General features: G+C 40.8%; 3 protein-coding genes and 1 non-coding gene across 5 annotated transcripts; 1 reads left to right on the top strand and 3 right to left on the bottom strand.

The window, feature by feature from the left end:
• The first annotated feature begins 27 nt into the window (after positions 1 to 27).
• myo-1 (Myosin-1) lies at positions 28 to 8,139 on the top strand. Its single transcript, NM_059652.7, has 9 exons — positions 28 to 218; positions 799 to 1,071; positions 1,449 to 1,791; positions 1,844 to 1,948; positions 2,001 to 2,168; positions 2,216 to 6,492; positions 6,541 to 6,745; positions 6,795 to 7,030; positions 7,481 to 8,139. Exons 1-9 carry the CDS (start codon positions 150 to 152, stop codon positions 7,619 to 7,621), a joined length of 5,817 nt encoding a protein of 1,938 aa, NP_492053.1. The 5' UTR covers positions 28 to 149; the 3' UTR covers positions 7,622 to 8,139.
• Positions 7,147 to 7,246, bottom strand: R06C7.12. Its single transcript, NR_050252.1, has one exon. It is a non-coding gene; the product is annotated as an Unclassified non-coding RNA R06C7.12 (non-coding RNA).
• Positions 8,140 to 8,384: 245 nt separating the features above from the next.
• On the bottom strand, positions 8,385 to 11,576 carry ztf-15 (C2H2-type domain-containing protein). Of its 2 annotated transcripts, none has more exons than NM_001129030.4 (10): positions 11,535 to 11,576; positions 11,377 to 11,490; positions 11,242 to 11,331; positions 11,107 to 11,193; positions 10,849 to 11,064; positions 10,191 to 10,664; positions 9,659 to 10,051; positions 8,863 to 9,357; positions 8,667 to 8,810; positions 8,385 to 8,608 (listed from the first exon to the last, which is right to left on the bottom strand). In NM_001129030.4, the coding sequence occupies exons 1-10, from the start codon at positions 11,556 to 11,558 to the stop codon at positions 8,600 to 8,602; spliced, it is 2,046 nt and encodes a 681-aa protein (NP_001122502.1). In that variant the 5' UTR covers positions 11,559 to 11,576; the 3' UTR covers positions 8,385 to 8,599. The 2 variants fall into 2 exon arrangements, with proteins under 2 accessions (NP_001122502.1, NP_492052.2); NM_059651.7 differs by having other exon boundaries at positions 8,386 to 8,616; positions 11,535 to 11,574.
• Positions 11,577 to 11,861: 285 nt separating this feature from the next.
• Positions 11,862 to 15,144, bottom strand: bub-1 (Mitotic checkpoint serine/threonine-protein kinase bub-1). The gene is made up of 6 exons (NM_059650.8): positions 15,065 to 15,144; positions 14,490 to 15,019; positions 13,535 to 14,446; positions 13,303 to 13,490; positions 12,488 to 13,257; positions 11,862 to 12,443 (listed from the first exon to the last, which is right to left on the bottom strand). The coding sequence occupies exons 1-6, from the start codon at positions 15,136 to 15,138 to the stop codon at positions 11,954 to 11,956; spliced, it is 2,964 nt and encodes a 987-aa protein (NP_492051.1). The 5' UTR covers positions 15,139 to 15,144; the 3' UTR covers positions 11,862 to 11,953.
• Between the last annotated feature and the right edge of the window lie 482 nt (positions 15,145 to 15,626).

The raw sequence follows: 15,626 nt of genomic DNA, 5'->3' as shown, positions 1-15,626 counted from the left end.
GTGCCAAACTATTATCCGTCCCTGCAGAGCACAGTAGTGTGGAGCTGTGTGCAGTGCAGCAGTAGGAAGAAAAAGAAGAAGTCACCCACCTGTTTAGCCTCATTTTTCAATTAGCCGTTCGTTTTAATTTCCACTGAAACAAATCAAGAATGTCGCTCGAACACGAGAAGGACCCAGGATGGCAGTACCTGAAAAGGTCGAGAGAGCAACAGCTCGCGGTAAGATTTTACTTCTTTCATTTTACTTTCTACTTTTTCCTAGGTTTACATTCGACGTATTTTTTCTCCTCATAAATCCTAATCTTCTCAAATTCCAAAATATTCGAAATTTATCTGAAGTCGCTGCTTTTTATACACTTCTAATAACGAATTGTTCCTTCAGTTTTGAACCTAATAAAATACCGTATTTTCCCAATTTGTCCTTCTCTCGACAAATAATATTTCATCTATTTTGAGTATAGAAACAATTCAATTTAATTTTCCAACTAGAACAAGATTCAATCTTTATTTTACTTGTTGAATATGTTCTGATAAACTTTAAAATGAAACTTTTTCAATTACAATAGAGTTATTTTAAAGTGGTTAAGTGAGCATTTTTACAGCAAAATATTAAAAATTGTTTCTTGGCTACTTTTTTAAACATATTTTCAAGGTTCAATCTCTTAAAATTCTTACCGGTTTTTCGGTAGATCGTTATTTTTAAAGCTTCTAAACTTCACCGTTTTGATATTTAGGATAATAATTATTTTATAACTATGTATGAATATAAATTAATTTTTATATTTTTTTTATTTTACAGGATCAATCCCGCCCATACGATTCGAAGAAGAACGTCTGGATTCCAGATGCCGAAGAAGGATACATTGAGGGAGTTATTAAGGGTCCAGGACCAAAGGCCGATACTGTTATCGTTACCGCCGGAGGCAAAGATGTAACTTTGAAGAAGGATATCGTTCAAGAAGTCAATCCACCAAAGTTCGAGAAAACCGAAGACATGTCCAACTTGACTTTCCTTAATGACGCCTCCGTTCTGTGGAATTTGCGTTCCCGTTACGCTGCTATGCTTATCTATGTAAGTTTTTTCAGTTTCAAAAAACTTCAAATAGAAACACGGAAAAAAGATCTGCGAAAATGCGTAGTTGGATAGGCAAATAGTGCGCCCACGCAAAAGTGGCAAAATGCTATCTTAAGTGGATCGAGACAGACGATGAGAAACAAAGAGAGTCATGCTCAATGTGCACAGTGAGTAAAGAGAAAATTTATATTGGAATTTTGGACTGAAATTGGAATGGTACTAAAAATATGTGATTCAACAAAGGCAGTATTGAGAATATAAAAATATCGTTCCAAAAAATAACTAAATTTGAATACTACTGAAATTTAAAGAAGTAAGTTCTATAAAAATGGGATATTGACTGAAACAAAATGTTCCAATTTGCCCATTTTCAGACCTACTCTGGACTTTTCTGCGTTGTCATCAACCCATACAAACGTCTCCCAATTTACACTGACTCTGTTGCTCGTATGTTCATGGGCAAGCGTCGTACCGAGATGCCACCTCATTTGTTCGCTGTCTCTGATCAAGCCTACCGTTACATGCTTCAAGACCATGAGAATCAGTCTATGCTTATTACCGGAGAATCTGGAGCCGGAAAGACTGAAAACACAAAGAAGGTTATTTGCTACTTTGCCACCGTCGGAGCTTCACAAAAGGCTGCTTTGAAGGAGGGAGAGAAGGAAGTTACCCTTGAAGACCAGATCGTTCAAACCAATCCAGTATTGGAAGCTTTCGGTACAGACATAAATTAAAAAATTAACACTTGTCTGATAATTTGGTTGTTTAGGTAACGCCAAGACTGTCCGTAACAACAATTCTTCCCGTTTCGGAAAGTTCATCCGTATTCACTTCAACAAGCACGGAACTCTTGCTTCCTGCGATATTGAACACTGTAAGTTGATAATAATGATAAGAAGTTATTACGAAAATCGTAAATTGTTCAGATCTTCTCGAGAAATCTCGTGTCATCCGTCAAGCTCCAGGAGAGCGTTGTTACCATATCTTCTACCAAATCTACTCAGATTTTAAGCCACAACTCCGTGACGAGCTTCTTCTCAACCATCCAATTTCCAACTATTGGTTTGTTGCTCAAGCTGAGTTGCTCATTGATGGTATGTTTTGTATTTCTGGAGAATGAGATTAACTTGTTTTATTCCAGGAATCGATGACACTGAGGAGTTCCAATTGACCGACGAGGCCTTTGATGTTCTCAAATTCTCGCCCACCGAGAAGATGGATTGTTATAGACTCATGTCGGCTCACATGCACATGGGTAACATGAAATTCAAGCAACGCCCACGTGAGGAGCAAGCCGAGCCAGATGGCCAAGATGAAGCTGAGAGAGCTTGTAACATGTACGGAATTGATGTCGATCAATTCCTTAAGGCTTTGGTGTCTCCAAGAGTCAAGGTCGGAACCGAATGGGTATCCAAGGGACAGAACGTTGATCAAGTTCACTGGGCTATTGGAGCCATGGCTAAGGGGTTATACGCTCGTGTCTTCCACTGGCTTGTCAAGAAATGTAATCTTACTCTTGATCAAAAGGGAATTGATCGTGATTATTTCATCGGAGTACTCGATATTGCTGGATTCGAAATCTTCGACTTCAATTCCTTCGAACAGCTCTGGATTAACTTCGTCAACGAAAAACTCCAACAATTCTTCAACCATCACATGTTCGTTCTTGAGCAGGAAGAGTACGCCCGTGAAGGAATCCAATGGACATTCATTGATTTCGGACTTGATCTCCAAGCTTGTATCGAGCTTATTGAGAAGCCACTCGGTATCATCTCTATGCTTGATGAGGAGTGTATTGTTCCAAAGGCTACTGACATGACTCTTGCCCAGAAGCTTACCGATCAACATCTTGGAAAGCATCCAAACTTCGAAAAGCCAAAACCACCAAAGGGAAAGCAAGGAGAGGCTCACTTCGCCATGCGGCATTACGCCGGAACTGTCCGTTACAACGTGTTGAACTGGCTCGAGAAGAACAAGGATCCTCTCAACGACACCGTTGTCTCCGTCATGAAGGCTTCGAAGAAGAACGACCTTCTTGTCGAAATCTGGCAAGATTACACCACCCAAGAAGAAGCTGCTGCCGCCGCTAAGGCCGGAGGTGGTCGCAAGGGAGGAAAGTCTGGATCTTTCATGACTGTATCCATGATGTACAGAGAATCTCTCAACAAGCTCATGACTATGCTTCACAAGACTCATCCACATTTCATCCGTTGTATCATTCCTAACGAGAAGAAACAATCTGGAATGATTGATGCCGCCCTTGTGCTCAACCAGCTTACATGTAACGGAGTGTTGGAAGGAATTAGAATTTGCAGAAAGGGATTCCCCAACAGAACTCAACATCCAGATTTCGTCCAACGTTACGCTATCCTTGCCGCCAAGGAAGCCAAGTCATCGGATGACATGAAGACTTGTGCCGGAGCTATCCTTCAAGCACTTATCAATCAAAAACAATTGAATGATGAACAATTCAGAATTGGACACACTAAAGTCTTCTTCAAGGCTGGAGTTGTTGCCCACATTGAAGATCTGAGAGATGACAAGCTTAACCAGATTATCACTGGATTCCAATCTGCCATCCGTTGGTACACTGCCACTGCTGATGCCGGAGCAAGACGCAAGCAACTCAACTCATACATCATCCTTCAACGCAACATCCGTTCCTGGTGCGTCCTCCGTACTTGGGATTGGTTCTTGCTGTTCGGAAAGCTCCGTCCACAACTTAAATGCGGAAAGATGGCTGAAGAAATGATCAAGATGGCTGAAGAGCAAAAGGTTCTTGAAGCTGAAGCCAAGAAGGCCGAATCTGCCAGAAAATCTCAAGAAGAGGCTTACGCCAAGCTGTCCGCTGAGAGATCAAAACTTTTGGAAGCTCTCGAGCTTACCCAAGGAGGATCTGCTGCCATCGAAGAGAAGCTTACCCGCCTCAACAGTGCTCGTCAAGAAGTTGAGAAGTCTCTGAATGACGCCAACGACCGTCTTTCGGAGCATGAAGAGAAGAACGCTGATCTTGAGAAGCAACGCAGAAAGGCTCAACAAGAAGTTGAAAACTTGAAGAAGTCGATCGAAGCCGTAGATGGAAACTTGGCTAAATCTCTTGAGGAGAAGGCCGCCAAGGAAAACCAGATCCATTCCCTTCAAGATGAGATGAACTCTCAAGATGAGACTATTGGAAAAATCAACAAGGAGAAGAAGCTTCTTGAAGAGAACAACCGTCAACTTGTCGACGATCTTCAAGCTGAAGAAGCCAAGCAAGCTCAAGCCAACCGACTTCGTGGAAAGCTCGAGCAAACTTTGGACGAAATGGAAGAAGCTGTTGAAAGAGAGAAGAGAATCAGAGCTGAAACTGAGAAATCTAAGAGAAAGGTTGAGGGTGAACTCAAGGGAGCTCAAGAAACTATCGATGAGCTCTCCGCCATCAAGCTTGAAACTGATGCTTCCCTCAAGAAGAAGGAGGCTGATATCCATGCTCTTGGAGTCAGAATTGAGGATGAGCAAGCACTTGCCAACAGACTTACCCGCCAATCCAAGGAAAATGCTCAACGCATTATTGAAATCGAAGATGAGCTTGAGCACGAGAGACAATCTCGCTCCAAGGCTGACCGTGCTCGTGCTGAGCTTCAACGCGAGCTTGATGAGCTCAACGAGAGACTTGACGAACAGAACAAGCAACTCGAAATCCAACAAGACAACAACAAGAAGAAGGATTCTGAAATCATCAAGTTCCGCAGAGATCTTGACGAGAAGAACATGGCCAACGAAGATCAGATGGCTATGATACGCAGAAAGAACAATGACCAAATTTCTGCCTTGACCAACACCTTGGATGCTCTTCAGAAGTCTAAGGCTAAGATCGAGAAGGAGAAGGGAGTCCTCCAAAAGGAACTCGATGACATCAATGCTCAGGTTGATCAAGAGACCAAGTCTCGTGTTGAACAGGAACGTCTTGCCAAGCAATACGAAATCCAAGTTGCCGAGCTTCAACAAAAGGTTGACGAGCAATCGAGACAAATCGGAGAGTACACTTCCACCAAGGGAAGACTTTCCAACGACAACTCCGATCTTGCTCGTCAAGTTGAAGAGCTCGAGATTCATTTGGCTACCATCAACCGTGCCAAGACTGCATTCTCTTCTCAACTTGTAGAGGCTAAGAAGGCCGCTGAAGACGAGCTTCACGAGCGTCAAGAGTTCCATGCTGCCTGCAAGAACTTGGAGCACGAACTCGATCAATGCCACGAGTTGCTCGAGGAGCAAATCAACGGAAAAGACGACATTCAACGTCAACTTTCCCGTATCAATTCCGAGATTTCTCAATGGAAGGCCAGATACGAAGGAGAAGGATTGGTTGGATCTGAGGAGTTGGAAGAGCTCAAGAGAAAGCAGATGAACAGAGTTATGGATCTTCAAGAGGCTCTTTCTGCTGCTCAGAACAAGGTCATCTCTCTCGAGAAGGCCAAGGGAAAACTTCTTGCCGAAACCGAAGATGCTCGTTCAGATGTTGATCGTCACTTGACTGTCATTGCTTCCCTTGAAAAGAAACAACGTGCTTTCGACAAGATCGTTGATGACTGGAAGAGAAAGGTTGATGATATCCAAAAAGAGATTGATGCCACTACTCGTGACAGCCGTAATACCTCGACTGAAGTCTTCAAACTTCGTTCATCCATGGACAACCTCAGCGAGCAAATCGAGACCTTGAGACGCGAGAACAAGATCTTTTCGCAAGAGATTCGCGACATTAACGAGCAAATCACCCAAGGAGGACGTACATACCAAGAGGTTCACAAGTCTGTCCGCCGTCTCGAACAAGAAAAGGACGAGCTTCAACATGCTCTTGATGAGGCCGAGGCTGCACTTGAAGCCGAAGAGAGCAAGGTTCTCCGTCTTCAAATCGAGGTTCAACAGATCCGTTCAGAAATCGAGAAGAGAATTCAAGAGAAGGAGGAGGAATTCGAGAACACTCGCAAGAACCATCAACGTGCCCTCGAGTCCATCCAAGCTTCCCTCGAAACCGAAGCTAAGAGCAAGGCCGAGCTCGCCAGAGCCAAGAAGAAGCTTGAGACTGACATCAATCAACTCGAGATTGCTTTGGATCATGCCAACAAGGCTAACGTTGACGCCCAGAAGAACTTGAAGAAACTTTTCGACCAAGTCAAGGAACTTCAAGGACAAGTCGATGATGAGCAACGCAGACGTGAGGAGATCCGTGAGAACTATTTGGCTGCTGAGAAGAGACTTGCTATTGCTCTTTCTGAAAGCGAGGATCTTGCTCACCGCATCGAGGCATCTGATAAGCATAAGAAACAACTCGAAATCGAACAGGCTGAACTCAAGTCTTCCAACACTGAGCTTATTGGAAACAATGCTGCTCTTTCTGCCATGAAGAGAAAGGTTGAGAACGAGGTTCAGATTGCCAGAGTGAGTTTATTAAACGGATTGTCAGATTTTAAAAAATAAAACTTTCAGAACGAATTGGACGAGTACTTGAACGAGCTTAAGGCTTCAGAGGAGCGTGCCCGCAAGGCAGCTGCTGATGCGGATCGTCTTGCTGAAGAGGTCCGTCAAGAACAAGAGCATGCAGTCCATGTCGACAGACAACGCAAATCCCTCGAGCTCAACGCCAAGGAACTTCAGGCTAAGATCGATGATGCTGAACGTGCCATGATCCAATGTATGTTACCAAACAAAGTATTCTAAAGTCGAAAAATTGTATATTTCAGTCGGTGCCAAAGCATTGGCCAAGGTCGAGGATCGTGTTCGTAGCCTGGAAGCCGAGTTGCACTCTGAGCAACGCAGACACCAAGAGTCCATCAAGGGTTACACCAAGCAGGAGAGACGCGCTCGTGAGCTTCAATTCCAAGTCGAGGAAGACAAGAAGGCGTTCGATAGACTTCAAGAGAACGTCGAGAAGCTCCAACAGAAGATTCGCGTCCAAAAGAGACAAATCGAAGAGGCGGTATGTATACTTTATTAATAACTAAAACCTCAACGAATATTAGCGAATTATCAGCGAATGGAATGTTTAACATAATTATTTGAAACTTATTGATCCGATGTAATCATTCCTGTTTTTCAACATTTCAAAGAGTTTATTCAATAGTACCTATTTAGTTCAAATTGGAATTTCCAATTGAAATCATATTTGATTACGATCCTTAAACTTTTGTTCGATCTAATGACCATTATTTGACTTATATTGTATAGGTACAACTATTTGATCATAGTAGTGCACTGAATATAAGAGGTCGTGGCGAGACCAACTTTTAAAAACTGCGTGTGCCTTTAAAGTTATGTTTCACGTTTTCATGAATTTGCAATACCAAATATGATTCCACAAAGTTGGAGTCGTGAAATGTTGTTTTTTTTTTCAAATTTATTTACAAAAACTAAAAGTTTGAATTTTCAGGAAGAGGTCGCCACCCAGAATCTGTCCAAATTCCGACAGATCCAACTCGCTCTCGAGAATGCCGAAGAGCGTGCCGAGGTTGCCGAGAACTCATTGGTTCGCATGCGCGGTCAAGTTGTTCGTTCGGCTACCAACAAGTAAATTTGCCCCCTGAATAAATTTCCATGGTCCCCACACACAAAACTTCACTTCCCCATTGACCTTCAAAACCTCTCGTCGATTTTCTTCCTCCTGTCCATCATCTTTTTCAGCAGTGCTGCACACACAAATAATTTCTCATAGTTTTGTATTTTCCCCCACATATCTTGTTTATAATCAAGTTTTTCTCAGTTTCCTTTTTCCTAATTGTTAAAGTTTCAGTCTCAATCATATTCTCTCACTCTCTGTTTGAACGATTCGCGCGCCGAGTCTCCGTTGATCTTTAAATTCTGTTGATTTCTCCCGACGCTCCACACGTCTGAAATTGATATAATCTGAAAGTCTCGTTGACATCATAATTCTTTCGATTCTAGCGATCGACCCTCCACATTATCAATCAGTAAACTGCCTTCCAAAAGCCCCAGGCTCTAGAAAATCAAATCAATTCAAAAAACGCAAACGGTGTGTCTGTCATCATCATCATCAACTCTTCTTTTTCAAGAATAAAGTTGTAATTAAGACTCTCTTATGTAAATACAATCTCTTTCTTTCTTTCTTCTTTTCTATTTACTCTGCACAAATGATGATAAGACACCAGGATCTGGCAGGATACTTCACTCAAGTAGTACGGTTTCGCGCTGTGGTTTTTTCCAGGAACTCCCTTTGCTTGGTAAGAATCACAAAACGTTTTCTTCTTGTGGAATGTTGAAGAACGAATAATAGTAAACATGGAGTTTAATTGAAGAAGGTTTAAATCTAGAAGACAGAACGTTCAAAATTTTATTGTCTGAAAAGTAAAGAATAAAGCACAAGGGAGCAGTACATAACATCGTATTAAGAATTATCTACTTTCTCGAGAAATGCGGTTGAATAGGAATGAAAATTTCACTTTCTTCTACGACGAATATTTGTACATTGTCCATGTAATCGTAATTGATGTCTTCTTCCGAATATCTTCTCGTAGTTGTTTCATTTGTAGATCTATTGTTCCTGCAATGCTGGTCATGTTGTAGCATATGTGATATAAATTCATTACATATAAACTTACCATCATATTATGATCATGGAGAGCACGATAGTTTGGAAGGGTTTCAGAACAGTTGTTGCATTGAAACATTTCTTTTCCGTGAGATTCGTGTCGATGTGAGCACAACGCTTGCAGGTTATGAAAGGAGGCGTGGCAATCTCGGCACTGAAATTATAAATTCTCAAACGTTATTTTTTAATTAGGAAAATTAACAAACCGTCCATTTCTCTGGAGTATTCGAATCTAGACGAACACGGGATGTGATTTTTCTCTGCAACGCGGCTCCATTTGTATCGCTCCTGTGATGTTGTCGTAAAGAAGAACTTCCCGGTTGTTGAATATTATCAAATACGTTGCCGTATTGACACGTCTTGCGATGTTCAGACAGAACATTCAAATTTGCAAAAGTTGCTCTGCAGTCAGGGCACTTGAGAACTGATATATTTTGAATATTGAAAAGTCTCTTATCTCGGATCTTGTATGGCTTGAAGCATTCGTGACGGTCAAGAGTGGTTCGATCGATACAGTTTCGGCCACATTGTTGGCAACGGAAGATTGAGTATTCCATACTCATATGACGACGAATCGAACTTAGTGTATTGAACTTTTTCGTGCACACACCACATGTTAGCATTGCAGTCAATCCATGAATTTGCTTCCGATGATGAAGAAGACTTGCAACACCGACACAGAACTTTCCACAGATGGAACACTGAAAACTTATAATGTAAGAACAACATATTTAGAGCTTCAATTTTGTAAAACATAATGATACCTTTGTCAATTTTCAATTTTTCAATTTTTCAATAGAAATCAATTTTTGCCGCAATATTGCAGATACAGCTACAGTAATCCTATTACGTATTCCCTTTTAATACAATCTTATCATATGAATCATTCACTTCAAAATGTTAAATTTACATTCTTTGGTGATAATTTAGATTTTAAGACATGATTACTGAAAGAAGTATGTTAACCAAACAAAAAGATTTAAAAGAAATGAAGTAATCTACCGGAATATTGACCAAATTCCCAGTCGAAGAAGATGAGGATGAAATGGTAGCATCAGCATCTTCGTCATCGTCATTGTCGTCTTCTCTTTCAGGTTCTATACCAAATAAATTGACATCTGGAACCACGCTGATCTCTCCTTCACGTGGTCGTCTGTCCCGCAACGAGTTGACATCCAAATGTACATCAGAAAGAGCTGGAGTAATGTCTGGACAATGCTTCTTGTGATAATCAAACCAATATTCATTTTGATATTTTTTATGACAGTTTGGACAGCTTATGGTTTGATCTAAAAGCGCAGGAGGAAGTGCAGTAGATGAATTACACTTTTCCATGTGGCGTTCGAACCAAAAACTCGAATTGTATCTTCGGTAGCAAACATTGCACTTGAATTCCTGCAAAACAATGTTTATGTCCCATCTCTGACTGAAATTTATTTTTTTTTTGTAAAACAAGAAAAAATAATCTGTTAAATTAGTTTATATTTTCAATTAGTGAAGTTCTCGCAAAAACGTTTCACTAAACATTCTCCACCTGAATTTCGTCCGTTGTTTCCAAGCATTTGGTTCTATGTTTGAGCAACCAATGATAGTGTTGATATTTCTTTCCACATAATACACAAGCGAATTGGAAACGGTCTTCTTTTGATTTTTCATGATTCTCATTAGACAAAACAACGCCACCAAATTCTTCATCTTGAATCTCTTCTTTTATTACTTTTATTTCTTCCGCATTTACACGTCCCGTTCTTCTTCGTTTTTTATCGTCGATTGTTTCATTTTCCTTACATCGATGCTTTTCCAAGTGCCATTTGCTGGCAAACGATGTATTGCAACCGTCACAATGATATACTTTGTATTCTTGACTTAGATGCAAATAGATATGTGTTCGCTTCGAAAACTCTTTTCCACAGAGACCACACATCATCATATCTTTCAGTGAATGTTCTTGATGACGATGATCAAGAAGACAGCGAATGGTTGAAAATTTGGATCCACATATTGAGCACTGAAATTGAAGAATAAAATCATGTTCAGAATGTTATGCTTTAGATTTTGAGAAATTTGATGGTTGGTACACACTTTTAAGTTGTAATAAATAAATCTATAATAGTGATATGGTATAATAGTGATAATAGTGAAGGTTTTTGTTCATTTACAGAGAATGAGATATAGAACTAAAATGAACTAACCGAGCAATTAACAATTGGATCTCCTCCTCTTTTTGTCCAATATTTGGCAGAGGGTTTCGATGTCAAATTACTACGCGACTGCCGGTTTCCTCGTGGGGTCCGTCTTTCTTCGATACTTTCATCGGTTTCATCGCTACTGTCTGACTGATTTAATAGTGTATCAGCACCTTCACAACCATAGTTGTTCAACACGTTTATGTATTGGACGCTGTTGTCCTGAAAATGTTCATTAGAAAATGAATTACAGTTGGTTTTTACACTATGGAAGCGATTATTCCACGAAAATGAGCCATCAGCTTGGTTGTACTGAACTCCGGACGGATTTTCGAATATTGAAAGATATTGCTGGAATTCGAAAATTATACAGCATTTTTACCAAATTTATATTTCAACCTCATCTTGCATTTCATGCTTTGGATCTCTGATTTCAACTTTATTCAATTCCTCTGTGACTTGTGAAGATGTGGATGGCACGTTTTTAGTCTACAACTCTAACTTTATGTTGAGGTTTCAATGAAGATTAAATACCAAAGATGGTCGAAGTGAAGCTTCGTCGAAAATTGCTTTGATATGACGAAGCAATTTTTCATCAGGCATGTCATGATAAAAACTGCCAATTTCATTTTCGACATTTGGTAAAAGCTGAAACTTTTTGCAAAATAAGTTGATTAAACACTAGCGCTCACCACAGTCTGATCTGATTCTTCCATTTTTACAAGAGGATGGCTGGAAAATATTTTAATTGTAATTTTTTCTAAATTCTTTTTTAAATATCACATTTTATGCAAAACGCGAAGAAAACAGTTGATGAAACAAAACGAATGTGCAACTATTTAGATCTAACTGTGATCTATTGCAATACTTCCCTTTAAAGGCGCATCAAATTTCTACCGTGATGGGTCTCGCCGCGCCCAATCTCGAATATCACGTTCAAATTTGGAAAGCTTTCAAAAACTGAAAACTTCGTTTAATTCAATTTGTTTTACCAGAAATAAATTAGATGCACAATTATTAAAGCTCCGAACGAGTTTATTCACATGATATCAATACAAAAGACAATAAAAGAGAGCAATAAGAGCACGAAATACAAATTCATTGTGTTGGGCTACTTTTGGTTGGCGGCAAGATCACAGGCCTCATTGAACTTGGAAACCGCCTGTCGCCATCCCGATGCTTCAAACTTTTCATTCCAGATTTCCGAGAAAGACTTGATCAGGATATTCCAGTCCGGAAGTGAATCACACGAAGGGATGTTGAGGAATCTGTTAATGACATCGTAGCAAGCATCGCGAAGAATGTTGCGCCTCTTGATGTCGACATTTAACGAATAGTCTCCAACGCTAGCTCCAGTCAACTGTGCATACTTTCCTGCAACAACGACAGCCATTGTTGCGGCGAATCCGAAGTAATCGGCTTGGTAAGTCCAAGAACGACCGTCAACCATTTCCGGGCAATCAAACGCTTCTGTTCCTGCTCTTCCCTTGAAACGCTGGTTCTTCAGTGGCATCATGTCAATGGCACGTCCCCAGTCGATAATCTTGATGACAAAGCTGTCGTTACTCATCAGAGCATCTTTGCCCCATTTATCATCGATCCTGAAAAAAGATAACGTCTAAAATTAACAAATGTTTTCCCATACTTTCTGGTGATCATAAAATTATCCGGTTTGATATCTCCATGAATAATTTTAGAGGCATGGACTTCCTTCACAACTCGGGCCATTTGGGTAATCAAGAAGCAGGTTATGTGCCAATTCGGATCCTTCATGTTATTCGCATATTCAAGCAGCGTTCCATATTCGTGGTACTGATTAACAAGAAGCGAAGCAGTTGAATAAACATAAGCATCCATCACTTCCATAATGCAACATTTGGCCATCAGCTCCAAACCTCGATCTTTCAGGCGATTCCGCATTTGGTCGCAAATGTACACTTCCCACGAACATGATGGCACCTCGTACTTCACAGCTACTGTCCTTTGATCATCGGTTACAGCCCGGTATACTTTAGCGTATCCACCTTGACCAATAAGAGTTTGAATGTGGAGCTTTTCTCCGCTAACCTCGCAGTCTCTCAGAGCTTGAATCTTCGGTGCTCGTTCTTGGAACTCGTGCATATTCTGGGGAGGACGCACAAGACACATCAATTTTTTTCGAAGAGTTTCGTCCCATGGATTGATGTCTCCTTGCTTGATAATTTCACTGCGCCGACGAATCTTGCAACCAGTGATTTCAGATTCGTTGTTTTCAGTGAGATTTGGAATTTCATCAGCACCAATTGAAAGACGTCTTCCTAGATTAGCTGTCAAACAATCGATAGATGAATCTTTAGGATCTGATCGTTCAGGCTTTGATGACTCTGTGACTGAGGGCTGAACGGCTTGATTTGCTGCTAGTGACTTTCGACGTGTCTGAAAAAGTTTGAATAGTATGTCGAAAATTTGTCTGGCACTTACTAATTTACTGAAAGTACTGCTGGTTGGAGCAACAAATACTGGAGCTTCCTGTTCGTGAGTGCTTTCCTCCTCTTTATTTCCGAAATATTCATCAATGTTGACCAAATGAACTCCTTGTGCGGGGGTCGATGTGACGAAATTACCACGAGACGGTTTGAAAAAGCCAAACTCGATTTCATCGTCATAAACTAAAAATTAAAACATAAGTTGTTATATTTTTCGATAAACCCACTATCATTAAACATTGTAGCTGGTGAGGTTTGCGTCACTGGAGAAACTAGGACAATTTCGGGTTGTACTTCAGATTCCTCAACTTTCTGAGATTCTTCCGGTTCGGCTGCCTCATCGTAAACAACATTCAACCCATTCGACACTTTTTTCGGACGCTCCTGTGTAATGGTCATTGTCGGATCAGGATCACAGAGCACGGAAAAGTCAGTAACTATCTGCGTAGTAGCTAAAGATCTTTCTGGAACGAAGACAGAATCATCGCCAAGGACCATTGTCTTTTCGCTAGCAAGATGTACAGTGTCGGAAAACATAGCATGTGCCTCCAAACACTTATTTTCCGCCATCAAATCCAATCCAGCTCCACTCTTTGATGTTCTTGCAGAAGCAGTTGAATAGTTGGAAGATATGCTTGTGGAACGGTCTGGAGGGTTACCATCTTTTCTGCCGGCAGTCATAATCTTGAGTCTTTCATCATCATCTGCATCATCGGAATCACTAACATCTTTCTCCGAAGCAGACTTTGTATCCGACGAAAGTGTCACTGTCGCTGGAGGATTCTCAATTTTGCTCCGAAGTGCAGGTCTGTGAGCATCCTTCGTTGCAACCAGCGGCGAATAAATCCGGCTTCGCTTTTCCTCCTCATCATCAACCGTTTTCTCACTGACTGGTGAAAGATGACGTCTTCTAGGATTTAGATTGGCGTTGAATCGGTTTTCAACTTCTTCGCGGGCTTGTCTGTCGGTATCAATGACTTGATGTTTCACGAAAACGACACCAGAGTCTTTTCGTTTTCGGTAATCGTCATCAACATCTTCTCCGAAAGTGTCCTTCCATTTGGCAAAACGAAACTCCTCAATCGATATTCCATGATAGTTTGGCCTGTCGATACACGCCTGGCGAAGATCCGTTTTGGCTGTAAGTTTCCAATGAGAATAATAACTTTTTTTCAAACTTACTTTTTGGTCCAAATGCAGCTTTTCCCGAGTTATTTATAGGCACATTGTGTTGCAAAAAGCAAACCGAAGAGCGACGCTTTTTCTTAGAACCCGCATTGAATCTGAAAAGATCCATAGTCTCATCCGGTCGTGTGAACATATCTCCAGATTCTCCATTGAAGTATTCATCGACCAAATCGCGAAATCCCGATTCAATTGCTGTCATTTCTATTCTTTCGGAAAGACGATCTCGTGCCAACTTCAGGACATCTTTGAATTCCTCCAGCATTTGATCTTTTCCACATTCTTCTGCCCATTGCAGATAGAACTTCAGCGAACCAGTGAAATGATCCTTTTTGAAAAGTTGTTCATAAATGCCTCTTCCCTTCAGGTTTGTACTAGATCGACCCATAACTTTGTAGAGACGGAGCATCGCTTCGTTTTCACGAATTTGATCAAACTTTTGCTCCCGCAAAATTCTCCTAACGCAGTCGTATAATTCCGCCTTCATTTCCTCCGCGGTCATCATTTGAGACAACGTTTCGATTTGCCTGAAAGTGGTGACTATTTAAAATACAAGATATACGGAAACTTACGTTGCGAACGTCTCAAGACCACATGTCGACGGATTGGTGTCGAGTGGAGCGAATGCCACTCTAATGTGGGACATAACTTTCTGAAATAATCTGAATAACAAGTTTTCAAAGTAGAAAGGACGCGAATAAAAAAATCATCGGTTCACGAAAATTACGGAGTTCATTGGAGACGTGAAATCCCTCTTTCTCCTCTAAATTTTAGGACCTTCGAAAACAAGAAATGGATATAAACGCGCGCGTCTTTTTTGAAAAGCGAGTCTTCGCGGGCCTGCTCGATAGAGCGCGTTTTTCGCTGTAGTTCAGTGACGTCACTCTCATGGCTACGTTCTTTTGAATCTGGAGAATTGCGCACTACTGAAAATTGGGCGGTGCTTTATTGCTATAACTGAAAATTGATTTTAAAGCTATTTGAAATTATAAAAAAACAATTTTTTAAAAAGTGTTTGTATGCAATTGGAATTTAATTTGAAATGTTACACTTTTAATAACACAAAAAGCCCGCCCATTTTTTCGTAGTCCGTTCGTCACTAGTTTCGAAATCGACGGATCTGCATTGAGTCTC

The sequence above is a fragment of the Caenorhabditis elegans genome, chromosome I (genome assembly GCF_000002985.6).
Source record: "Caenorhabditis elegans chromosome I".
Lineage (NCBI taxonomy): Eukaryota > Metazoa > Nematoda > Chromadorea > Rhabditida > Rhabditidae > Caenorhabditis > Caenorhabditis elegans.
The sequence above is the reverse complement of the archived record's forward strand: the minus strand, read 5'-3'. Positions and strand labels throughout refer to the sequence as shown.